This window comes from Perissodus microlepis, chromosome 4 (assembly GCF_051167445.1).
Source record: "Perissodus microlepis isolate ML-2025 ecotype Zambia chromosome 4, ASM5116744v1, whole genome shotgun sequence".
NCBI lineage: Eukaryota > Metazoa > Chordata > Actinopteri > Cichliformes > Cichlidae > Perissodus > Perissodus microlepis.
Genome location: NC_140464.1, coordinates 17,320,064 through 17,346,395, shown reverse-complemented (window position 1 = coordinate 17,346,395; position 26,332 = coordinate 17,320,064). Strand labels below are relative to the sequence as shown.

Genomic DNA, 26,332 nt, shown 5'->3' with positions numbered 1-26,332 from the left:
ACGACCACAGCAGAGGTTCAACTGTGGTATTTATTTACTCCTTCTATACAAGACCAGAGAACCACAAACACATATTTATAGGTAGAGAAAACATGCTGTACAGAAATGTGTACACACAAAGAACTGCAGGGTCAGTCACACTATGTTTCACAAAAGTAAAAACAATTCATTTTACATGTCAAACCTGGTTCACAGTTTAAAAGTATACACCATTATACTTTACTGATATTGCTGTATTACACACTTTGGACTTGATTTAATGGGAATGATCTGAGCTTAATGCTAAAACACTTTAAAAGAAGGAAAGAAAGTAAAAGTCTACTATGAGCTTGTTGTCAAATCTGTATTTTTAATCTCTTATTTATTTCATGGGAAACTCTTTAAACGCCACGCACTCAGTTTAGTGATGTAGCGAGCGATCACGTGGTGCCTGTGAGCTGATGAAGGCTGTGATACTGAATGTAAACAAAAATATTCACACATTACAAATACGACAATTTTTTTTCTGTTACCAGAATAAGACTAAACATACAGTTGGTACACACACAGTATCCTTACTCATTAAAATAATTTAGTAGTGCATATATTGTGTTGAAATACAAGCAAAAACAAGGCGCACGTATGTAACAAGCAATGCGTAAAAAGTGATTTGTGCAGTCGCAGTAATTTTTTTCCCCTCACAATCAAAATAAATTCTAAATATTAATGAATTGATAAGAATAGAATTAAATAAGCCACACTCCACGCCCTGTTGTCTTTGTCAGTTAGCAAAAATACCAGAAATAATATTTGGTTCATAGTATCGTGATACACAACACAAGCTGCACTACCCACTCAACAACTGCAGTTTAAACAATCTGTTTTTCTTCAATTTGTACTTATCTTCACTGAGGTAATGTCCTTAGAAAGTTATAATTTGTGAATTACAGCTGGCGTTAATAGTTGTCATTGTTAATACAGTGATGCTACTAAATCTGTCACTGCTTTACAGTACAGTATATTCCAAGTCTGACCACCAGTCTCCAAAACATAGTTTTATAACTTACACATTTTATTACGCAGCAGCCTCGACAGCTGCGATTCTCTCAGGATATCTGATATTTTAGATTGTAGTGTGAGGTTTGCTGGTAGTACACGTCGGTCGGGGATCACGCTTGGGCCTGGGATTGTTCCCTGAGGAACTCCTCCAGGACCGTGATGATGCTGCAGGCTTCGGGCAGGTCGCTGTGCTCGGCCCGGGCGTTCTGCAGGAGCACGTCCCCGTTTCCGCAGCCCTGCAGGAACTGGCAGCAGCGAAATAGTGCGTAGTGACTCATCTCCGCCTGCCGCACAAAGCGCTTCAAGCTGTTCATGTCCTGGATGGCCTGCAGGGGGAGAGACAAAGTAGTGGGTTTTACAAAAAGGGAAGAGGCGAGGATGAAAAAAAGGCAACAAGTAAAAAAATAAAAAAGAAGTTGTGCCTGATATTAGGAAATGAGAAGCTGTGGGCTAGTGGAAAATATATGAATTGATAAGTGTCTGTCATTAATATATTCATTAAAATAACATTTTAATTATGTCCACTTAAATATAATTGAATGTGTGTTAACGCTATATTTAAACTGAAATTAATCTGACTTTAGAAACAGAAAACAGGGTCCAGATAACCAGAAAGCCAGAGAAACCCTGCTACAGTCTGTGTGTGTTTGTGTTTTCCCACCTTAAGTTTAAAGTTCTCCAGAATCTGTCTGAGCAGGAACGGATTGCAACGCTCTGCAGCGTTCAGAAATGCTTGAATCCAGTCATCACAGAAACGGTTACTGACTGAGGGGACAAAACATTTTTATTAGTTGCTCAGACATTACAAAGACAGAGTACATACATGTCACAGTGTGTGAGTTACCAGTTTTTGTGAGTGTGGGTGGGCTGGTGGAGCAGTCTATAATCAGGGCAGACTGTGCGTCCTCTGAGATGGCCTTGCACAGAGAAGCGGTCGTGGTGTCTTGCTGGGAAAGTCCCTGCAAACTGGCTGCTTTGATGAACCTGAGAGCATAAAGTGGATGTTTTTTTTTCTTCACACTGAACTGCTGAACATGAACAACAGGAAGAAAGACAGACCTGATACATGAGGATCAGCATGGACTTCGTCACCTCACTCACCTGGAAACGTCAGCCTTCGTCCTCTCGTCTGAATTGATGACCTCGACATGTGTGTGACTCAGAGCCTGTGCACACAAGGTTTTAGAGGTTGAAATGAATTAAGCTGGAAACAAACAGACAGCTAAACCATGATTTCAAAACCAGTTCACCCAGAACCAAAGTAACACTCATCTTCCTCCTTGGTGTAATTATGTCAAAATGAACTGAGGTTTCAAGAACCTCGTTGAATCTAAGCAATAAAGAATTTATTCTTCTATGAAGGCCAAAGGGGGTCCAACCTGCTATTACTGAGGTGTACTGAATAAAGTGGTCAGTGAGTATATGTAGTTCCAGTACTTTTCAGATGTGTAAAATACTGTTTACAAACCAGGACAAAGACTGATCACAGAGAGTGAATGTGTGGAAACCAGGGCAAGTCTCATTGTAGTTATGGAAACCTGTGCTTAATTCAATTTGTTTTTTTTAGCGCCCCACACATTTTATAAAAACCTATTTATTCAGTAAAAAAATAAAATTGCCTTGAGTCTTGAGGATCAAGTGAGGGATGATTTGATGATAGAAATGATATATTCATATTCTTAAAATGAGAGCAAACCAAACGGTTTGTTTCTAGAAACACTTGGTAAGTGTTATGTAATGTATTCCTCATCAGGGTTATGTCACAAGCTTCTGATATTATTCCAACACTTGTCTCATGGAGTATTGTACCTATTAAACAAAATTCCTCTCTAGAGCAACTTGCAGTGTTATTCTTGAGTCCTCCATTCTTATCTTAATTATTTATTCTCTTGTATCAGATGAGTGTTTGTTTTGTGAGCACTTATCTTTACTGGACATACTTCAATAAGTAAACAGTGTAGTGGTGAGAAATGACTCACAGCGTGGAGCAGGAAGCTGATGTTGCTCTGGACCAGCTGCACCACTCGATGAATGTGCATCACAGACTCCTCGTACCACTGACTCAGATAGGGGCGCACCTCCGTCTCAAGGTTCTGCAGCTAAACACAAACAAAGTGGGACACGTCAGTCTTGCACGGATAATACTATAACATATACATTTATTGGTACACAGTTACACTGTTATTGCACTGTCATACCTCTGGGGTTTGCAGGCTGCTGTGCAGGCCTTGGACGTACTTATCGAGCTCTAATCTGAATGTGTATGCAGTCAAGGAATTTGAACTGTAACACGGACGCACCACAACAATGCAGTGAAACACATTCCGTAACAGCAAGGAGGATCACGTATAATAGTCCTGGAAAGCAATTTACTTATAACTTTGGCTTATTTTATACAAAAGGATATAAATTCAGTCCTTTTTCAGACCCTCCCATAAAGCAGATGACATATCCATTTCCATCGGAATCCGGCTGTTCGGGAGACCGTTCCTGCTCCAGGAGGCAGCAGTAGCAGCCGACGGCCTGCTCTGGAATACTGTCGAGTAAAAATTCAGAACGGCTGTGTTAATAAACGTATACATTTCCACTGCTGAGACATATTTCCAGTTAAACTTTAGCTTTTCATTAGTGTGGTTAAATGAAACAGGCTATATTCACTATGATATAAATACATAATATGCTTCCACATCATGACCTGCACAAGTCTAACAAATGAGATGAGGTTCAAAACATGTGCTCAAATATCCAGCTGAAGTTAAGCCAGAAGCTTGTTGAAATCTGTGTGGATTAGAGAAAATCTTAAATAAATTGAAGCTTGTGCACCCAATTCTTGTTTTATTTTTAAAGTTCTTAAAGATGTAGCTGTACAATCATTCCACACCGGAAGAAGAACAGTTCAAAGAAAGCATATTGAGTTTGTGTAAGCGTACCACTGCTGTATGTAAAATTATTACCTGAGTTCCACAGTGGCAATGTTGCCCATGCCTCCGAGCAGGGCTCCTTTGCTCAGCCTCCTTGAAATGTAGGTCCGCAGCTCTGGCTCTGCCTCTGATGGCAGGCTGCTGTCAATTAGTGTGAGGCTGTGGGCAAAGCAGAGAGTCAGTGTGGATAAAAACAGCCAGTGCAGGGATGAGAAGTTTGTGGAAGCCACTGAAGTCAATGGAGAGGAGATGGAGAAAGCTGATGACAATAGGCAGCACACAACACACAACTGAGTCACATAGTTGTTAAACTTTTCCAAACTCTACAAAGACATTCAAAGTTATTTTTTATTCGTTTTTTTTTTTTTACCAACAGTAATTGATACATAAAAGTGGAGCCACTGTTTAGATCAGGAGGCACCTTATGGCCACGTAACTCAGAAGCAGAGTGATGACCAGTTGGAACAAAAACCATGAATGAAAACAGCACTGAATCCATGTTAATCGGATTGCCGGTGGCAGCTCGTGGAAACACTGATGCACAACAAAGAAAGCCAGAGAGAAACCAGGCAAAGCAAGTGGAAGGTAGGCGCTGGCTCCTTCGTTACCTAAAGTCTTCCTGACTGGTTGTGGAGTCTGCTCGTCTCTGGTTCCATGCCACATTTTCCCCAGAAGCCTCAGATCTAAGACAATCGACAGTTTACTCATCACCTGGTTAGAGTTTAATGTATAAAGTGGGCTTTACCCGCATAATAGCATGAGAAGGGACAAATACAGCTAAATAAAACCATAAACTACACAGAGATATCTTTCCTGGCTGTGTTCAGAAATAAAAGGAGGATAAGGGTTATCCACAGTAATAATCCAAACATTTTAAACATGCTCCTAAATTCGAGTTATCGATGCAAGAAGCACAACCCCAGGTATCATATGGTTGCAGCAAAGCTCTGCAAAGCAGAAACCTAGCAGAGAAATAGCCACGGTTACCTTGTGCCTTGATAAAGATAGATGGTGTAGCAGCAGTTCAGCTGAATCTTCTGGCTGTATCCAGCTATTTCTTCGCTGTCAAAGTCATCTCTCTCCTCCACGTCGATTGAATCTTGGAAGGACGAGGTTTGGGAGGCAAACATGCTGCACGGAGAAAGCTAGCAGCGGCTACAGTGGAAGATAACAAGGACAAACTTTATTGTTTAGCTGAGCTGCTTTAATATGAAAAAAAAAGGACTGTAAACGTTGCAAGCCCTCACTGATATTAAACTGAAAGCCAACAAACAACGGCTTCGTTTATGGTCCTACTGCGCATGTCCCCTTTGTACGTTTCAAAATACGTCCGACTTCAAAGTGGTTTGCTGGAAGTTCCTGGGTCCGACCAGGTAAATAAAAGCAGAGGGTAACATCCTATAACGAAAGAGCTTAAAACCCATTAAATCTTGCAACGTTTTTTAATGTCTTTATTTAATGCGAATGTAACTCTGGCGTATTTTTTAAAAATATATCTTGTTTGTGTTTCTGTTATGATCTGCTTATTTTGCATACTGTGATTCCTATAGCTCAATCTTGTAGTTTTGAATTGACTTCATTTTTTTTTATCTGTGTCGTAAATTAATAATAACAGGCTCATAATTAATTAATAATTTGACATCTATAAATTGATAATTAGGAATTAATATTGTATCCTTAAACTAATTTGTAAATATATTATGCATAATACCTGCACATGTTTATAGTGTATTTTTATTAATTAGTACACCTGTTCACCGGCTTAATACAAATATCTAACCAGCCTATCACGTGGCAGCACATGTAGATGTGGTCAGGTCGACCTGCTGAAGTTCAAACCGAGCATCAGAATGAGGAAAAAATGTGATGGAAAAAATGCGATTGAAGTGACTTGTTGGTCTGAGTATTTCAGAAACTGTTGGTCTACACAGCTATCTCTAGAGTTTAAAGAGAAGGCTGCTGTTAAATAACAGATATAAATAAATAAATAAAAATCACATGTATATGAACCTACAGATATGTTTATGGTAACCAGGTATCGTCAAATACTGAAAATCTTTAATAATAGTGATTTTGTCCTAACAGGTTTTAAGGTGAGTGTTTGTTTAAATCACAGAGGTGGCCGCAGTGTGTTATGGGATGTTGGAGAGCTGACGCCATCTCTGTGAGGTGTTTTTATTTTTAGCAGGCAGTGAACTGACAACGCTAAAATCATGGGCAGGAAGAAGAAAAAGCAGATGAAGCCTTGGTGTTGGTATCCTTTAGCACACCTTACATTATACTGTTATATTACGCCAGTCGGCACCCGTTTCTATGTCTTGTCAGCTAACGGTTGTGTGAATTAGCAGCTCTTAACCAACACTTAGCTAACATGACAGTTATTTGTTTACTTGGCATGTGGCTGTTCAGCTTATTTTTAGCGATACTAAATAAAATACATATTAAAAAAATATCTGTAGTAACTAAACTATATTTTCACCTGGAAGTGCAGCGAGTTTATCATCCAAAGTTTCCTCAGCCGTTATCTCAGGTACTGTAACAGAGATTTCGATGATGAAAAGATTCTCATCCAGCATCAGAAAGCCAAACACTTCAAGTGCCACATCTGTCATAAGAAGCTGTACACCGGCCCCGGGCTCGCCATCCACTGTATGCAGGTGAGGAAACGATAATAATGCAAGTGAAGTGAAGCTAAATCGTGTCTTCGTGCAGTGAAATTACCACGCTGTACCACTTCACATGTGTAGGTACATAAAGAGACCATTGATGGAGTTCCTAATGCAATACCTGGAAGAATAGATATTGAACTGGAGATATACGGCATGGAGGGTATTCCAGAGAAAGACATGGAGGAGAGGAGAAGGATGTTAGAGCAGAAGAACCAAGGTATTAACACCACGATAATCCCAGGATCCATCTCTTTAAACTACATGTCTGACTCTGCTCAATCTGATTTTCAGAGACTCAGAAGAAGAAGCAGAACCAGGATGACTCTGATGAATATGAAGACGACGATGAGCCCGGTCCCTCCTTTCAGCAGCCTGCTGCACGTCAGCCACAAGCTGGCTATGTCCCCCCTATGACCCAGCCTGGTATGCTTCCTGTTGGATCTGGGACCCCAGCATTACCACCAGGCAGCTACTCAGGTGGGGAACAGATACTTAACTTGATCTGCTGTGTTCAAGACTGTTGTAACACTGTAATGGAGTCCTACTTTCTTTTTCATGTCTTAGTTTGAGATGCAAGGAAGGACATCTTTCCTTTGTAGCCTCAGCGTAATTTATGTGTAGCATTTGACAGAGATGTATTTTATTATTTTAGCTATAACAGTGTTCATAAATGTTACTTTAGTTGCTGTGCCACAAGATAGACCTGTTTTTGTCACAAAAATAGTGAAAGGAAGAAAGTGTGGTCATGCTAAAAAAAAAGAGTCCTCCTTGCACTGTGGTTTGTGTATTCCAGCTGTGTGCCTCGCCTCTTTTACACACGCAGACGTACGCTTTATAGGTTTAAGCTTCTGGGAAGCCTCGTCTCCGCTTTCTTCTGAAAGCATTTTAGGAACTGAAACACCCTTGAAACATCCGTCACAGTCTATAAGGCACGAATTAGAGAAATGAGAAAGGCCTCTGGTGTTTGAATGACTCAATGGTGACCCCATGTGGCTGTTCAACATAGTATTTATGCTTTTTTTTGTTTTGTTTTTTCGCCTTGGTGCAAAATTATCTAATTGCTGGTTCCCAAATACTGAGCCTCATTCCTGTTGTTTTGTAAGTTTACATAAAGTATCAAACATCAAAGATGCTGACTTCATTATGTGTGCAACACGTAGCTTGTAGCCAAAACGTGTAAACCACATGGTGTACGTTACATAGACACACATCCCTTTGAGGGTACTGACAAAGGGATTCCTCGGGTCAGAGTTGTAACTATTGTGAGCTAAACCGGTACTCTCTTACATGAATTTGAATGACCTCCTATGTCTCATCTGAAGTAACTATTTGATCCACAACGGGGTGTAATATATTGTATTTATCAATGATTGTAGATGCTCATCAGTGATGTTAAACTCAATTTACATTATAGGCCACATACAGCACACTTTGATCATAAGTGGGGTAGATCAGTGAAACTCCCCTTTCTGTCAGTATAAAGAAGTTAAACTGCAAACAGAATCCATCAGATTGTTAATATTTGAAAAAGCATTGAAATTTTAACAGCATGTGTCATTTATTTTTGCATGATAAAGTGACGTTCCTGTAGTGAATTAAGGAATCTTTCAGCAGACACTTTGGACTTAAACTGTAATAACTAAATGTGAAAAAGTTCTTGTTGAGTCACAGAATATGTGTTTGTTTATTCTCCCTCTTTTTTTCCTTGTTATTTATTTATATTTATTTATTTTTTTACTGTGAGCACGCTGTAAAAAACTGAAATTTCTAGACAGTGAAAATGTTTTTGACTTTTTAAAATCTCCTTCACATTTTCTAAAGCTAACCAATAGACAGGACCTAGAGTCTTTGGCCACAATTCTGGCCACTGGGACTTATTCCCCCGGTGCACATAATGAAGTGGCAGGATCGTGTGTTTTGATATAAGTACAATTTTTTTACTTGCTTCAGGAATTCCCCCGATGATGCCAGGTGTGCCACCCATGATTCCAGCGACGCCCCCTGTAATGCCAGGAATGCCTCCAGGGTAAATCTTTGTCATTCTTTATCAAATCTTTCTATCAGTCAAACCCTATATATTATATATATTGTATATTGTAAACATCATGTTTTCTTATGTATTTAGGATGATCCCAATGGGTGGGATGATGCCTCCGATGATGCCCGGTGTACCACCAGGTAATGCCCTGTTAGCATACACCCTCAGGATCCACTTAGATCTCTGTAACTCAGTTTCATTTATTTCTTTTTAATATTTTTAAATACTAAGTAACACTACTGCAGTGAGGTGTTTGCACACATGGAATTAATTTGTTCTGCTGGTATCAGGCATTCCTCCTCCAATGGGTACCCGTCCAGCCATCACTCACATGCCTCAGCTCCCGCCTGCTGCAGGCATGCTGCCCAGACCTGCAGTTCCTGCTGGCCCGTCGGTGCAACCTGATGTCACAAAACCTCTTTTCCCGAGTGCTGGGCAGGTAAAACCTTTGACGCCTTTTTATCGCTGCACAGTTTTCACCTCCTCTCAGCATTCTGACAGGACATTACAGTTTTCTTCAGTAAGAGATGTCTAAGCTTGCACAGGCTGATTAAAAAAGGAGACTTTACCCAGGAATTCTTTTAATTGAAAGACTTTTCTGTTTACTTTTCTTTACTTTTTTCCTGTGCTACAGATGGCCGGTCAAGTTGCAAGTACAAGTAAAGCCTCACCAAGCGCAGACACTCAGTCCGCTTCCCCTAAAGCTCTGTTCCCTAGCACTTCACAAGTATGAGGCTGTCTGCCCTCTTTACTCTGACAACCTGCTGCTTTACAGCTGGCATGCACACAACTGTGTATAGTTTGCTTGTGGCGGGCAGGTTGAATCGCTTTCATTTGCAAAGCTGTTTTTTCTTCTTTTTTTCTTAATTAAAATGTTTAGCTATTTTTTTAATTTGCTTTTTAATTTATCTGCATTCACTCAATATTAAAAATAGCTTCATCACCTTAAAATCAAATGTTAAAGTGAAGAATTATGCGGATATGTATAATATATGGGCTTCTGTTGTTGGGCAAAATATGACAGCATGCTCAGCACTTTATTCGTTTTTTTTTTTAGTTTTTCTGCTGATCTAAAGAAACTGGTTTTATTTTAGTCAAACTTTGAAAGATTACTTATCATGTTACAATGGTGGAGTAAAATGTTACAGATCCATCTTATAGGCTTGGCATTAATATGGTAAAAGCTTGTTTAGTCAGATGAATTAGATATTTGTACTGCTTCACAAAATTTGTCCTGTAAGGTTTTGTTTTGGTGTTTTAAATTTTAAAATGTAAATTTACAGTTTAGTGAGTATAAAAAAAATCTAGGGTCATAAATTCTCATTTTAAAAAAGAACACATGAAAGAAACACTTTTTGATTGTCATCTATTACGGATACAAGGAAGAGATCAAAGTATTACATTTTTTGTCTATAGCTGTTCCAGACAAATGCATTTTATTCCTGCTCATGAACATTATGAATGCCAAGGCTAAAAAGGACCAAATAATCTATATCATTGGAGTAATCTTGGAGTTTGACTAAAATTGACCCCCCTGTGAAATTCAAAGGTCTTTCTGCTGAGTGTCTCTAACCTGCTTTCCTGTCTCTTCCCTCAGAGTCAGCAGACAGTGTCGGGGTCCCCTCACACTCCCCCCTCCACCACCTCCGACCTCGCAAAGCCCACTTTCCCAGCCTACACTCAGTCCTCCACTGGTTTGGCCAGCCCAAATGCTGGCAGCAGTACGGTCTCCAAACCTCCCTCCACAGTAACCAGTAAGCCTGCCACGCTCACCACCTCCAGTGCAACCAGTAAGTTGATCCACCCTGATGAGGATATCTCACTGGTAAGTATTCTAGCTGGAACACTCTTGTTAAAGTAAGTAGTTATGCAATGTGTTTGTCATTTAAAACAAATCTTTTTCTTGTTTTTTTCCTCCCAGCTGAGCTACACATGTCAAGTGTCAAATCACTTTTATTTGCTTTTTTTGTGCCGTAGGAAGAGTTTCGGGCTCAGTTGTCCCAGTACCAGTGCAGTATTCCCCGTCAAGGCCAGACCACCAGTGCTACAGCGTCAGTGGGTGGCATGATGGCTCCTCAGCAGCACAGCATGAGGCATCCCATACCTGGTATACACTGCTGGTAGTTTTAGGTCAACTGTAAACCAAAGAATTTAATTTAATTGGCTTAATTTTTTTGCAGTCTTGAAATGTTTCAACTCTAGTTCAGTTTAATTGTTTTAGAAAGTGCTCTATAGATAATATTTGTAGAGTCTTAAAAGGACTGCAGTAAAAAATATGTTTTTACCAATGAGCCTGGTCCTTGCAGGTCAGTATGGTGGGCCACAGCAGGGGATGCCAGGCTACATACCTGGGCGAATACCTCCGTATATTCAGGCCCCTCCTGTTGTTCCCCCAGTATACCAGGGAGGCCCTCCACGGCCAACCATTGTCACGAGACCCCCTGTCATGTCTCCTGGAGGCCACTACTGAAGTCTGCTCCCTCTCTTCAATAGGTTTGGACTCTCAACCATTTTCTAATGCCCTCAGCGGCTAGTAGAGAAACCAGTATTGGTATTATATTACCAAAGTATACTGATGTTCTGCTACTGAGCTATGAGGAAGAGACATTAAATAAACAGCAAAGACAGGAACTGTAAACATCCCATGGCATGGGAAATATTACATTGCATCTATCAAAGACCTGTTTGATTTGATTCTGATTGAAACCATCTCTGTTTTGTGGCTTTTTTTCCTTTTCATGTTTAGGTGTATAGAAGTGTAGTAGATATGGTTCGTAGTGTTGTGAAGGCGCTGGAGTTACATGGGCAGTACCCACCCTTTATCAAGGCAAGTTTGATGTAAATACCTTTCTGTTCTAAGCTAAACGGTGAGGCCTTCACAGCACGTAGTGCTGTTGGACTTGTGTCCCCAACTTTGTTTGGTGAGGGCTTCTACTATCAGTTCATGCTCTAACTCTGTCTTTGTGTTGATATTTGTATGAACAATTACTCCCTTAACTCTAAATAAAGGAGGTATTTAGTCGTATATGTATGACTGTGAAACTGTATTGTAATGAAATGTTAGATTTTTTTGTGGGATGTTGCTGGGCTGAGACGTCAGAACAGGTTTGTACTCCTGGTATAAACTGCATTGTGACTGCTCTTCTGTTATTATAAAGGTGAACAGTAAACATTGATATCTTGTATATGAAATGCAAAATGCTTGTAAATATTGTCTTTTATCTAGGGAGTCTTTTACTGATGCTCTGTACATGTCACTGATAGAAAGCATTGTACAGGTGCATAGCATCCAGATCATTAAAGGCTGTAGTGCTAAAACCCAGATTTTTCTTCTCCCTGTAGCAATGCCATTGGGGGGAACTGGCTGAGGCCCTGTCTCAGTGTAGCCCTGTTTCAGCCAGAGGCAAGTCTCACTGTTTTCTGTCTTCTCATTCATTATCAGGGGCCCTCACAGCTCACATGCTGTTGGATGCCAGTGTCCCCAAACTTGTAGCAAGTTTGGTGAAGGCCCTTGATTGTGTTTTTGCCTTTAGGCATCTTTTCTACAAACATGTTAACTCACGTAAACACTATTTCTTTGTTTTTCATTAAGCTGTATCTGGTATATTGTTATTTACTGGTGAAGTTCTTCACTGGTCCACCTGAGCCCTAGGACTGGATATCTGACTCAGTCTTACTACTGCTATCCTGGGTCTGCTATCCAGTTTGGGTAATACATGAAAGGATCAGAAAAATTCACCTGCTATTAGATGGTCCTGATGATGATGGAAAGTGAAGTGCAAAGTGCATCTTTGGCAAATGGCCAGAGACACACTGCACCCTTGTATAGGAGGTATCAGGCATAACCAAGGAATTAGCTATTGCTCCTCCAGTTCAAGTGGACTTTCAAAATAAAATTAGTCCATTAGCCACATTGTTTCCATCAGCAAGAGAGAAACCATAATCAGCTTTCTTGGCAAAGAGGGGGTATTATATGCATCACAGCCAGGCCAGCAAAGAAAGCTAATGTTAAATTAGGTCAAGTTTTATTTTGACCATCTGTAAATAAATTGTTTGTTTGTTCATAGTAATCAGCTGTAAAAGTGATGCAAATCCAGACTGTTTCACCTGGTGGGGATTGGCAGCTGTGTCCAGTTTGATTCTGACTCAGTCAGTATTCCCCGCCAAGGCCAGACCACCAGTGCTATAACAAGTAGCACAGAAAGCTTTGGAGCTGTGAAGATCTCTATTGGTGAGAACATCAGGAAGGTTTGATTTAATTCAGTCTTGAAAGTATGGACCTTTAATTGTAGTTTATCAATATATTTAATGCTGAATGCTCTACAGTCAGATATTTAATACTGAAAGTTGCAGTCAGATGTACACAGATAGACCCCAGGTGGTACTTAGGCATTTGCCTTTTGGGGTCCTGTTTGATAGCAGACTGTTTTATCATTTTATATTTTATTTAAGATTTTAATTTGGGCTGTGTCAATTCTCAGTTAACAGCTTGTGATGCCCATCAGTTGCATTTTTATAATTCTGCCCCTCACTGGACTGTTCTTGTTGTCACTGCCACTTGCATGTCATTTGAGAGGCCTGAGGAGCAGCATCAACTTTCTGACCGGATTTTATTGATGAGAGACAGGTAATAATAGGGTTTGCCCAGCTTTGTCAAAGTTTGTGACTGTGATATTTAAATACTATGAAATGTCAATACAGCCAGCCAGACATAAGCAATAATAGCCCACTGTCAACTTATAAAGAAGCAAACTCTGCTGATTACAAATGTATAGGTGAACTCCATCACATATTATTAGTCTTCACAAATATTTGGATGTTAAAAACATTAACCCTATCAGTCTGTAGTCATACAGAAAAAGTGTCACTTGGGTGTATCTGTGTCATTTTTATATATCTTTGTAATGATATATATTCATTTAATTCCAGTTAACCATTGATTATCATGTACAGTATTTATTTTGCATTTATCACTTGAATCAGGCGATATAGCAGTGAGAATGATTTTATTATGGCCTGATAAACAGTTATTAAATGCAAAAGACCATTGTCTCTCTGTGTGTATGGAAAGTTTTTCAGAAATCTGTTAATTATTGTTGTCTGATAGACGTCTGCATGAATATATCAGTGTTGAAATAAATACGTCATCATTTTAATTTAAATGCTTACATGAGGATGAATCTCAGCCAGTAACCAGTTAAAGTAACACTACTATAACGATGATGTTCATTGGCTGTTTGGTATACATTCTTGCGATCTTAATGTCTAATCATTTATTTGGATCTCACATAATGCTTCATAAATATGAAGAAGTTTATGCTAGTATGCAGCATGTTTTTTTTCATTACTACATAATTTCATGAGCAGTTGAATATAATGTATAGTTTAAAGTCAGTGCAGGATTTACGCAGGTAGTCCTCATTGGTAAGTATGGGGTTGTACATTTATTAAAATCAAGGTAAGGAAGCTGGTTAACAAGGAATAGAAAGTTGCTTTATAAACTGAAACTCTCTTTGTTAAACCCATGTCTTATGTATGTACCAATTCTGAATGCTTTCTTGTTTTTCTTTTTTTTTAATAAAATAAACAGTTTGAATAAATGTTGCCCTTGTGAATGCATCTTGAACCGAATGTGCCACTTAACCTGTTTTATAATAAAAATTGAGAACACTTGTAATAGTCTTATTGTAATTGTAAAGAACACTAATATATTTCAAGATTTTATTATGAAAACTAATAGCAAAAATGGTAAAAAAAAAAAAAAAAGTACCACGATGGAATATTTATAAAAAACTAAATGTAAGATACAGAATAACTGACACATTCCACTCAACTATCCCAAATTGCAAGTGATCTAAAAACACAAAACAAGTAGTAGTAGCCACAAAAGGGTTTTTTTTATTAATCTCCGGGAAGAGGCACTGCTTCCATTTACTAAAACGAATTAACTTTCTCAAAGCATAACAAAATAGCACACAGATAATAAACCCAGAAATAAAATCATTACAAAGACATTTGCTTAAAACATACAAGTAAAATAATTTTAAAAATGCTATTAGAAATGTGACTTTTTGTCCTCTGCAAAATTAGATTTTTTTTGTATGACATTATTTCAGAAATGCATATAACCTTTAGTACATGAATTCACACTTCCATATTATATCACGGTTCACAAAAGAATAATGGTATATTGGGAAAGAAAAATATTGGTAGGAAAAAGTTGTTACAAAATGATGTTACATTACAGTATTGTGTATATAGACACATACATATTGCACATTTATACTGCAGATATTATTCCATTACTTGGATGTCAAAGGCAACTACTCCATCAAATGAAAAGCCTAAGTAGAAAGTGACCTTTTCATTTCCATGTGGCAGGGAGGAACTATATCGAGGAATGACTCTGATCTTGCTGCCTCCGCTTCCACACTTCACAAACAAGTTTTCATTTTCTGTCCACCCTTCAACCCGTTTGAGAAGTTGCACAACTTGTTTTGTTTTCCATACTTCTCCTCCAAGCCATTTTAGTTTTCTTTCACTTAGAGTGCCTTTAATCTCCTTTTCAATAGCATTTCTGTGAACAATCTTGTTAAGACCTCTTGCCTTTGCCAAAAAGAAGTGTGTTACAATTCTGCTTTTCCGCTGAGATTTGTGCTGGATTTTGTGCTCACAGAGTCTTTGAAGGGCATCAATGGCAGATAAAAGAATTTCAGTGTCATTATGACTGACTTCATTACTTGTCTCAGGCCAAAACAGAAGGGAGAGAAGGAAGAGAGCACTTGCTGATGACATCTGTTTGCCTTTTGTCACAAATCTCCTGCTGAGTTCTTGTAACTTTTGAAGAGACAGAAGCTTTGAGGAACCAGGTAGAATACAGTTGAGAGCTATCTGACAAAAGATGAAGTTTGTGAGTTCTGTTGGATCAAGATCATTCCACATCAGGTTTTTTGGGTACAGGCTAAAGATTGTCTCAAGTTTTTTTCCTGCGTTCTTTGCATTTTTGTCATAAAGTAGGGAGAAGATGGATGTAACATTTCCTCCACCAAGATTATAGGTCCTCATCTGTCTTTGGAATGGAGAAAGCTTTTCAACTGGACCAACCATGTCAATGTTTTTGCTTTCAGCTATTTGATCACTCTCATCTGGTGCATTGCAGAAAAAGCCAGCATATACAGCACTCTTTCTTGTCAACCACTTTCTAGGATTGTATACTTGCTCTGGATCCCTTGCATCGAGTTCTTCATCATCTTCGCTAATATCAGTTTGAAAGTAGCTAAGATCTTCAGAAATGTACTCAAGTGCTTGGCTCAAGCTCCTCTGTAAGCCTTTCAACTGCTGATGAAACTTCTGCCAGGGTGTTTTGACCTCTGCTGGTATGTAGTCTGTTAGCAGGTACTGCATCAGCTCTGATTTTCCAGTAGTGTTTGAAAAAACGTCTACTCCTGACAGGAATTTTAGGAGCCTGCAGCCAACATCTACTTCCCCATAATATGAGCTATTAAAGCTGACAGTATCATATATTGGTGTTTTTTCAGAGGCCCGAAAGGCAGAAATTCCTTTGAGTGCTGTGCTTATGATTTCAGTGCACCTTTCAGGAGATGGTTCTTTTTCTTCAAGGGTATCATACAAGTGATAAAACCACCGCTTATAAACTTGTCCTACTGTGTCGAGTATAAATGTGTCATATGGAAGAAGAGATTTTGCTTCTTTGGCCCATTCAAGAGCCTCTTCAAATCTATTATGAGTGTAAAGCAGCCGAGCAAGCTGTTGTGCCACATGTGCATCTTTTCCCAAAGCTATGTAAGCAGCTTTCATGAGATCAACAGCTTTCTGAACACCCCCTTTATCAACATCACAGACATGCTCAATAAGGGGTGAAAAAGTTGTGTCTTTAGGATCTCCTCTGCTCTTCTTGTTGCGTCTAATGAAAAGAGCTCTGATGAACTTCAGAAACTCATCTCTGTCAAACCTGTGATTGATCAGTACCTTATCACTGATGAGATCCATGGCAATATCACTCTGAGGCAAATTAGCAGACAGCTGACTCAGAATTTCTTCTGCCACCAGTGGATGAATAATTCGTATGGATTGGATGTGTGTTGAACTTTGGTTAAGGTGGATGAAAATGAGCCTGGCTTCTTCACTTAGATGATCCACAAAGGCATGGTACTGAGCTTTGTCAAAATGGGTAGTAATGCCGAGAGATGCCTCACAGTGTGATACAGATATATACGAATCATCGACATAGCAGTTCAGGAGAGCCACAAATCTGATGAGACGAGTTATTGGTGTTGAATGATCGATTTTATCTAGAAGATTTTTTACAAAGTCCTCAATGTAGCTTGGCTGGTACCCTTCACTCATCAGTACAAATGTGAGGATGAAGTCAGGTTCAAACTGCAGTTTGAGTTGCTCCAGCTTTTTTGAGAACTGAGGCTTCTCGTCTGCAGACAGCTTGTGAGTGACTGCTATTGTTTGAGATGGTAATGTTCTACACATTCTTTCTGGATCGTTTGACCTGCTGCAGATGAGCAAGATAAAACACAGCACAGAGGGACTTATCTTTTTGGTTGCAATGACATTTCCAAGTTGACGCCTGAGATCGTCAATATAATCCTTATTGTAGTCTTCTAATAGGAGGAGCACTGGGAGACATTTGCTTTTGTCTGTCTCATCATGTTCCCTCAGTTTCACTGCATGTTCACACACAGTTGTGATTTCCTTACACTGCTTAACAACTGCACATCGCACTTTAGTCCTCCACCTCCAGAGGATCTGTCGTGCCACTGTACTTCCACCACTGCCAGGATGATGGTATATGTTCACACTCTCTATGGGGCGTTTGGCTTTATTACGATATACTATGTTGTCTAGTAAGGTATTTGCTTCTTTGTAGGCATCCCTCTCTATTATCATACCACACTTATGTTTATCAGCAAGCCAGAAGTTGATCCAGTTTATCTTTCCACCTCGATAGAAGTAGCTCTCAGTTTGTTCCATTTTCTCCTCATTCATGAGCTCTAGTTTTGTATCATCACACTGGTCAACACTGATGACTTCCAAAGAATCTAGCATAGACTCTTCAACTGACTTTATGAAGCACAAGCCTCCATTTGGGACAGGTAATGTCCTTCTGGGTTGATTCTTTGATAGTTGAATGCTTTGAACTGTGGCATCCACGTGACTCAGTGGCATTTCAACGATGCTGATTTCTTTGAGATCAGAAATCGGGCAAGACACCTGGGCAAGACTTGACCACTTTTTATAGATTTCCTTTGACTCTGATAAGACTGTCAGAAATTCATGTCCACTCATCTCTGCGTAAAATTCGTGAAAAATTTCAACAAGTGGCTGTTCAATTTCAGACATGAGCAGGAAGAGGACAACAAATGACCCTCTGGGAAGTATCTCATTGCAGATGAGTGACACTACTTTTTTCAGTTTCCTTTTTCTTGTTTTGATCCAAGTTTTCTCATCACAGGGTTGTTCTCCACCTGGGAAGTTGTGTCTTCCATTGCAAAAAATCCAACTTGTTCTCTCGAAAAGTTGCAAAGAATTTATGATGTTAGTATTTCCGAATTTATTGTCATTTGCATAATCATCAAGAAAGTGGAGGTTTGTCACCTTCTGTTCCTTGTATCTGCCACAAAAACCAGATGTCTTTGAATCTGGGTCAAAGTCAAACACACAGAATAAATTCATGTGAACTAAGAAGCTTATGTTGTCAAGATGTGCTGGTTGTAATTTGTTTGTCACAACAAGGTAAAACAGAGAGTTGTCCATGTATTTTCTCCCACATGTTAGGAGGATAGAAAGTTTCCTCTTTTGATCCTCTCCAAAGTCCATAGTGGTTTCATTGCTTGTAGATTCTGCCTCCTCTCTCTGTTGGTCTTTTTCTCTCAGTCCTTGAATGAAAGGAACAAGGTCGTCTTCAGGTACACGTGGTGTGTTTGCTCCAACTCTGTAATAGGGAACTTTCTCTTCACATTTGACTTTGTTGTCTTTTTCAGAGAATTTAGGAACACCAACATAGTAAAGCTTATCTTTTACAATGTTTGCTTTTGGGACAATGTCATATTCAATGACCCATGTGTTCCCACTACTTTCCTTGTCAAGCACCTCAATGAATCGCGGGTGCCTTATGCAACTCCTGGCATCACTTTGTTGATTTGACCCTTTGAAGCACCTTTCAATGTAGTCTAATGCATCCACAAAGTCTTCTCGATTGTTTGCAGGTATCCCGATGATTTCTCCATGCTTGTGAGTTCCTTTGACTTTATCCATGATGCCAAAGTGAATTGTCCCATTTCCTCTCATATTCATGCATGCACATGCAAATCTTAGTACTTCACTGGCTACTTTTACTTGTAACCTCTTTGAGTCTAGTTTGTATGCAATCTCAAGCGACTTATATTCATGACATGGAACCATCATGTTTTCAGTCCCTGTCTCAGGAGGCAGGACATGATGTTTCACATACCTGAAGTCCTTTTCATCCTGGTCAAATTTTCGATAGTCACAAAAAGATAGAGTTACTTCTGTAGATGACGTGTTTTCACTGCTATCTGTAGGATTCTTTTTATGCTCTGGTTTGTGATGAAATGGTGAAAGCTGTGGTTCTTGTCCTACATCTTCAACAGTTTCTTTTTTGCCATCTCTACTCTTACCAGACAGATCACTTTTTTTTATTTTCTGCTGTTGTGGTATTAAAAGTTCATCTCGTTTCTTCAATAAATGTTCAATTTGGCCACTTTTCATTCCAATTGTTTTTCTGAGGAAATCTTGGTGTAAAGTTGTGAGAATTGGTCCCGTCACTTCCTCCTCCTCCATTTTTATAATATGCACTTCTTTTATTCCAATGGATCTCAGCCAGGAACTCACATGAGATTCTGTCCAGTTGGCATATGACAGCTCACGCCACTCTGAAAGAAAATTTAAAATTTCTTTTAAAGACTAAAAAAAAACAAAAAACAAAAAAAGTGTGTCTCTTCTGCTGTCACTGCGATAAACTATTTATTATTATTATGGCTCATATATAATGTTCCTTGGCCTTTTAAGCACCTTTCAATGTACTCTAATGCATCCGCAAAGTCTTCTCGATTGTTTGCAGGTATCCCTATGATTCATGCGTGCCAAATATCCTTGGCAAGATACTAACCCCATGTTGCTCTCCATCCATCAGAGTGTGAATGTGTATGAATGTAAGATAGAGCACTTAAGAGCTTAGAAGAAGTTCTTGTGTGATTGGGTGAATGAATTAGTTATATACTATTTGTTTGACTGCTCAGACAGAGTAGAAAAGCGCTATATAAGAACCAGTCTATTTACCATTACAGTTGTATTAATGTGGTGAACTTACATACCATAGAAGAGCTTTTTATCATGCTATAGTGTTTTTTTTATATATATTATTTTTGGCCTTTATTGGACAGAGCAGTGAAGAGTGACAGAGAAAGGGGAAGACATGTGGCAAAGGGCCATGGATCAGACTTGAACCCGGGCCGGCCACTCTTCACCATACGGTATATGGTTGCTCGCTCATCCCACTGAGCTAGACTGCCAACTGTGTTTCACCTCATTTGACAGCAAGGTAGGTGTGAAGGCTAATTGTACCCAGGTTTTATATTAACTTTTAATTTAACTTTTAGTTTAATATTGCATAGTATTGAATTGCATCTAAATAGTTAGTTCATCCAACTTATTGGAATATTCTATGTGCTTCCTAGTTTCATGGTTATATTTACATTCTGTATAAGGTTTGATAAATTTGTTTCAGTTAGCCTTCTGTTCTTAGTTATCTTAGAGTTTTTCCTTCCTCAGTATCTAATCTGCTCCTGTGTTTAGTCAGTCTTGTAGTCATGTTTGTTTATATCGTTCTCTGTGTTTGGCATTCCCTTTCTGTCTCCCCAGTTGGTCATGTCTCCACGTCCGTTTTCCCCCTGTCCCAGTGTCAAGCCCGGGTGTCTTAAGGTATGTCCCAATTCCTAGGCATCATGCTTCGGAGGCTGCATTTGAAGGCCGATTACGTCACAGCCAGGCAATGAAGGTTGTCCCAATTCGAAGGCTGTTCCAAATGCGACCGACAAATGTGTCCTTCATTTCCCCAGATTTAAAGGATGGGTCGGGTGTATCCTTTGTGGCCCAACCTATCCCAGAATTCATAGCGTGGCTCAGCCAATTCCAGTTCCCAACAATGGCAGCAGCTACTTAGTTTTAATATTACTCTTTCTGAGTCACAAAATGCACTTTTAAGATATTTTGAGGCAAGAATGTAGCTGTGTAAACTTCTAAAATATCTGCTTGATTTATCAAGACATCACATATTTGCAAAAGTGCTCCATTTCTCCATTTCGAGCCCCGGCTTGGACAGTCTCGGTCGTTGTGTCCTTGGGCAAGACACTTCACCCGTTGCCTACTGGTGGTGGTCAGAGGGCCTGGTGGCGCCAGTGTCCGGCAGCCTCGCCTCTGTCAGTGCGCCCCAGGGTGGCTGTGGCTACAATGTAGCTTGCCAGCACCAGTGTGTGAATGGGTGGATGACTGGATATGTAAAGCGCTTTGGGGTCCTTAGGGACTAGTAAAGCGCTATATAAATACAGGCCATTTACCATCGTTTTCAACCCCCCAGCGGTCTTTCGCTACGCAGGTTTTGATATATAAGTCACTTAGGCTACGTTCACACTGCAGGTCTTAATGCTCAATTCCAAATCTTTGATCAAATCCGATTTTTTTGGGATCTTAGGTGGTTATTTTATATTTTTCCCATTTCTGTATAATCACACAGTTCACTAACAGTCACCTTTGCACCAAGTTTCTTGCAGATGACATGCATGCATGATAATGACATGCAAAGCTGCTTATAGCTTTTATGTAATGTTTTTTTTTGTTCTGTTTTGTTTTTCTGGAATTTTGGTTGACATTCTGTCTCTCTCCATTAAACTGAAACTACCATAAAAAATAGAGACTGTTCATTTATTTTCAAATAAACTTACAAATTTTGCAGGGATCAAATAATCATTATTCCCCACTCTATATAAAGTAAAACATGCCTAAGATGAGTAAATATAAACCTGCAAGGACATGCAAATACCAAAATAAGTGAATGTGTTTAAGCAGTAATTAATTTTCAAAGGTTTAAGACAGGGACTATAATGAGAATACACCTGATATGGCTGTTTCACATTCGTACGCTAATGCATCTGCCTGAATTGATCACAAGACAATTATTGCAATTCCACTAGAAGTACTGCAACATGTTTCAGAAGCAACTCTCTGGGCCAAATCCTCTAACCTAAGAATGTATTTGTAACATCTTTGTTACAGTTTTGTTCCATATTTTGTGCAGCATCAAGACACAGTGGGAGTGTTTTGGAAATCAAGTGTTTAAGTGAAGATTGTTATATTTGCGTAGTGCAAAAAAGTCCTGGTACATGTTTCAAATTAATTTTCCCTACCTATCAACATACCCACCAAGAATAAAACTTGGTTTATTGGTGAGTCTAAGAAATGTAAAGCCAGAGACTCCATAGTTGATTACCTTCCAGGGGCCAGAGCAGGTGACACTAAATTAGAAACTGGTGGCTAAGGATAAACATGGATTTGGTTTTTGCTAATTCACATAAGCAGAAATGACATTGGTTGCATCAGTTTGTGGTTAGTAAAATTAACATTGGTTCAGTGTGTAATTTTGTTCAGTTTGTAAATTTGCTAAAACAGTATTTGATTATCTGATTTTGTGTGGTCCTCTTGTCAATCAGCCTAGCAATGATATGTTTAGCTTCACATTCTCCTTAAATGATTGGCTGTCTGAGTTGTGTCCAAAAAACATGAATAAATAAATAACTACAGATTTCTCTGGAAAATCCACAAAGGCTAAGTGACATCAGCCCCACTTTAGATGTTGCAATTCTCATTTCTAGAAGTCCAAACAAGTTTATTAGACACCCCAAAAGTGATGATTGAGAGTTGGGACCAGGAAGCAGTCTTATGCGCCTCTCTGCAGCTTCTCTCTGCTTGTCATCACCCTAAACCCCCATCCCCAGAGATTGTGTTTTCTCCCAAACTCAAAATCAATAAAAAGCTAATTAAGTAAAATTATGTATTAAGTATAAAAAATGTGAACCACTAATCATTATGTGTCTCTAAATTATTTAATAATTTATCAACATATTGATTTACTTTGCCTTGCAGAAACCTGGTTACAGCCTGATGACTACAGCCCATAACCCAGTTTTATTTGTTGTTATCTATTGTCCATGTGGTCATGGTAACAGTATTCTCTGAAAAAAACCCTATAACATTTAAAATCACCATAATATAATACACAGCATTGTTGAATTAATTTCATTCAGGGCTGGATCAGGTGACCCCGAACCCACCCTTAGTTATGCTGAAAAAGGCCTAGGCTGCTGGGGGGATTGCCATGATGCAGGTTTCTTCAAGCTTCTCATCTTCAATTAGACATGGTGTGGTATTTATACACCACTATTGCATTTAGTCATTAGTAATTATTTTAAACTCTGGCTCTCTTCAATCTTCTTTTTCTGTCCCATCTCACTCTGCTCTTTTTTCTCTTTTCCATCACCTCTAACCATTCATGGCAAATGGCTGCCTCTTCCTGATTCTGGTCCTGCTGGAGGTTTCTTCCTGTTAAAAGGGAGCTTTTCCTTCCCACTGTTGCCAAGTGCTTGTTCATAGGGGGTCATGTCATTTTTGGTGTTTTCTCTTAATATTGTACGGTCTTAATCTTATATCATAAATATATTGTAACTTTATTTCTTTATCGAAATAGTAACAAGCTGCAACATAAATTAATTCAAATGAATCTATACTATAGTAACTGTACTGTACTATACAGTAATTGTTACCTGTATCAGATCCTTATGTCTAATACGGTCTAGTGATATACAACATTTTATACTCACCCATTTCAGATGAGTTGCTCTCCATTTTTATGAACGTGTCTAAGAACAGCAAAACAAAACTTAATAGTCATTATTATTATTTTCTATTAATGCCAGTGCACCAAAATGTGCAGTAGAAGATCACACTTACCATGATCACACTTACCATTAGGGATGGGTATCGTTTAGGTTTTATCTGATACCGGTGCCAAATCGGTACTTTTGAAACGGTGCCGGTGCTTAAACAGTGCTCAAACCGGTGCTTAAAGAATGGAGAACACAAAATTGGTCCAAAAACCTCTCATGTTCAGCTGCTTTTTTGTAAAAAGATAACAATTTTAGCCTTTTCTGCAGCTATGGGGCATATATGGTAACATTCTTGGCTGGAAGCAGTGCTTAAACATTGGAAAAAACACAAACTTTGTCCAAAAACCTCTCATGTTTAACTGTTTTCCACTTTTTCTTCGGTCATTTTAGCCTTTTTGGCCAGGGTGAAGGGAGTATCTGCCATCAAACAAGAAGACAGCCGCATGTAGCTATGATGATGTTTGCTAGTTCACCTTACATGCATTAATGTAATAACGTGGTGAGCCTACTCAACGTAAATTACACACGGACAACATTAAGCTACTCACGCAGAGAAGAACGGCTGCTGCTGCCATCATCATCCGTCATCATTTCTGCTACACTGGCAGGGCTAGGGGCCAGGACTCTACTCTTCGGTTTTTGGGGGATGTTGCTCCGGGTCCGATAACTGGCAACCCACCCGCAGTAGATGTGCACGGTGTGAGGTCTCGCAGCAAGCTATCAAATACGGCGCATTTCTCGGCTTTTAAAAAAAACGCTATGCGTCGCCAGGTGTTTCATCGGATTTGAGGTGTTACCTCCTTTGACAGTATCACAGTATCAGCTTAAAGCACTTGTTGCTGCTGAGTTTGCATCTTTTGCTGTGAAATACAGCCAGACTTTTGACCGCTTGGACTTTGGCATTTTTAATCTGTAGCTCTGCTCTAAAAGAACGTACGTACCTGGACCCGCCTACTATCCTCGGAAACGTAAAATGATTGGCTAGAATCTAAAGCGTATCACAGCTCAGGAAAAAAAAGCACCGAAATAAAGCACCGAAATGTGCGCTGCTTTTCGGTCTGGTTACTACCGTTTATGTCAGAACCGGTGCCCATCCCTACTTACCATAGAGACTTTAGAGCACTTTAGAGTTGTTCATGCCTCTTTTGGTATCTCTGTGGGTGAGAGGTAGAGTCAGCACCTTCTCAATAAGAAGTACACTTGTTTGCCAGACAGACCCATACCTGGGCGTTTCCCCCTAATCATTAGTTTCTATGTTGATTTGTATAGGGACAGAATTATTATAATTTGTGAGAGAATATTTGGCAAGCACATTAGAATTGAGTTAAAAGTTGAATACAGTTGGTGAACAAAAGAAGGAAATGAAAAAGTTTCATAGTATAAAACTTTATCTGAGAAACCACGATAACAATAATCATGGGTCAGTTCTGCTGTTAATCTAATTTTTTACTTATGCATCTTTCTGGTTATAAATGAAATAGATATAGTTTGACGAAATGTAAGTATTGAACAGTAACAAGGTTTTGAATGCTAAAAGCTTGGGGGAGTCCCCCACCTTACACACAAACTCCAGCCATTGTTCTAGACGAGATGATAAACATTTTGAATTAACTTAAAATAAGGTACTCAGCTTTGTTTTTCCCTGATTTACCATGCACAGAATGGAGCATCTTGCTCTTAATAAAATGGTCTTAGTTTGATGGCTACAGTAAATTCTAAAATGTGCTTAAAGCTTATTTTACAGATTCACTTACCTAATCTGATTAGTAGACTGTAACAGCTCACTTCCTGGACTTGCAGTTGTGGGTTTGTGTTGCACAAAGCACTGCGTAAATCTTTCCTCTGTGTCATAATGGGCGTGTTTGGTTTGACAATCAAAGGTCTCAAACTGGACACCATTAAAAAAAAATTAATGCACCGTAATAGAAACTAAGAAATTGAAACTTGAAATTGAAAAATGTATTTTGTTTGGTAGTTTTATGCAATTTTGGGGTGAGGTAGTTTTCAAGTTTTTACTGGTTCATTTTGTGCCATCCTGAATAAGTACAGTATATATGGTTAGCTAAAGTGAAGAGATTCACATTTTAAGTGAAGGCCTGTCTGAAGGGTGATTTTAGGTCATTTGAACTTCCTTCACATTCAATTCAATTCAATTTTCAATTCAATTTTATTTATATAGCGCCAAATCACAACAAAAGTCGCCTCAAGGCGCTTCATAGATACAGAGAAAAACCCAACAATCATATGACCCCCTATGAGCAAGCACTTTGGCGACAGTGGGAAAGAAAAACTCCCTTTTAACAGGAAGAAACCTCCGGCAGAACCAGGCTCAGGGAGGGGCGGCCATCTGCTGCGACCGGTTGGGGTGAGAGAAGGAAGACAGGATAAAAGACATGCTGTGGAAGAGAGACAGAGGTTAATAACAGATATGATTCAATGCAGAGAGGTCTATTAATACATAGTGAGTGAGAAAGGTGACTGGAAAGGAAAAACTCAATGCATCATGGGAATCCCCCGGCAGCCTACGTCTATTGCAGCATAACTAAGGGAGGATTCAGGGTCACCTGGTCCAGCCCTAACTATATGCTTTAGCAAAAAGGAAAGTTTTAAGCCTAATCTTAAAAGTAGAGATAGTTTCTGTCTCCCGAATCCAAACTGGAAGCTGGTTCCACAGAA

The 26,332-nt window shown here is 39.2% G+C and overlaps 3 protein-coding genes across 10 annotated transcripts; 1 reads left to right on the top strand and 2 right to left on the bottom strand.

Annotated features, from left to right (window-relative positions):
• Positions 1-12: 12 nt before the first annotated feature.
• On the bottom strand, positions 13-6,529 carry c4h17orf75 (chromosome 4 C17orf75 homolog). 3 transcript variants are annotated; one of them, XM_084926188.1, is made up of 11 exons: positions 6,439-6,529; positions 4,947-5,114; positions 4,568-4,642; positions 3,993-4,118; positions 3,446-3,574; positions 3,237-3,297; positions 3,018-3,137; positions 2,140-2,204; positions 1,883-2,022; positions 1,700-1,803; positions 13-1,364 (listed from the first exon to the last, which is right to left on the bottom strand). In XM_084926188.1, exons 2-11 carry the CDS (start codon positions 5,087-5,089, stop codon positions 1,149-1,151), a joined length of 1,179 nt encoding a protein of 392 aa, XP_084782314.1. In that variant the 5' UTR covers positions 5,090-5,114; positions 6,439-6,529; the 3' UTR covers positions 13-1,148. The 3 variants fall into 3 exon arrangements, with proteins under 3 accessions (XP_084782314.1, XP_084782313.1, XP_084782316.1); XM_084926187.1 differs by lacking the exon at positions 6,439-6,529 and adding an exon at positions 5,207-5,291; XM_084926190.1 differs by lacking the exons at positions 4,568-4,642; positions 6,439-6,529 and having other exon boundaries at positions 4,947-5,286.
• LOC146388715 (BUB3-interacting and GLEBS motif-containing protein ZNF207-like) lies at positions 6,079-14,266 on the top strand. Of its 6 annotated transcripts, XR_014800073.1 has the most exons (14): positions 6,079-6,213; positions 6,490-6,616; positions 6,707-6,845; positions 6,920-7,105; positions 8,579-8,654; positions 8,754-8,806; positions 8,957-9,105; positions 9,301-9,393; positions 10,264-10,491; positions 10,644-10,773; positions 10,973-11,159; positions 11,413-11,493; positions 12,009-12,069; positions 12,734-14,266. XR_014800073.1 is itself a non-coding variant. In XM_084926185.1 (12 exons), exons 1-11 carry the CDS (start codon positions 6,173-6,175, stop codon positions 11,134-11,136), a joined length of 1,386 nt encoding a protein of 461 aa, XP_084782311.1. In that variant the 5' UTR covers positions 6,079-6,172; the 3' UTR covers positions 11,137-11,159; positions 11,413-14,266. The 6 variants fall into 6 exon arrangements, 3 of the variants coding, with proteins under 3 accessions (XP_084782311.1, XP_084782310.1, XP_084782312.1); XR_014800072.1 differs by having other exon boundaries at positions 10,973-11,493; XR_014800071.1 differs by having other exon boundaries at positions 10,973-12,069.
• Positions 14,267-14,441: 175 nt separating this feature from the next.
• Positions 14,442-25,564, bottom strand: LOC146388714 (sterile alpha motif domain-containing protein 9-like). Its single transcript, XM_084926179.1, has 2 exons — positions 23,591-25,564; positions 14,442-19,591 (listed from the first exon to the last, which is right to left on the bottom strand). Exons 1-2 carry the CDS (start codon positions 23,613-23,615, stop codon positions 14,961-14,963), a joined length of 4,656 nt encoding a protein of 1,551 aa, XP_084782305.1. The 5' UTR covers positions 23,616-25,564; the 3' UTR covers positions 14,442-14,960.
• Between the last annotated feature and the right edge of the window lie 768 nt (positions 25,565-26,332).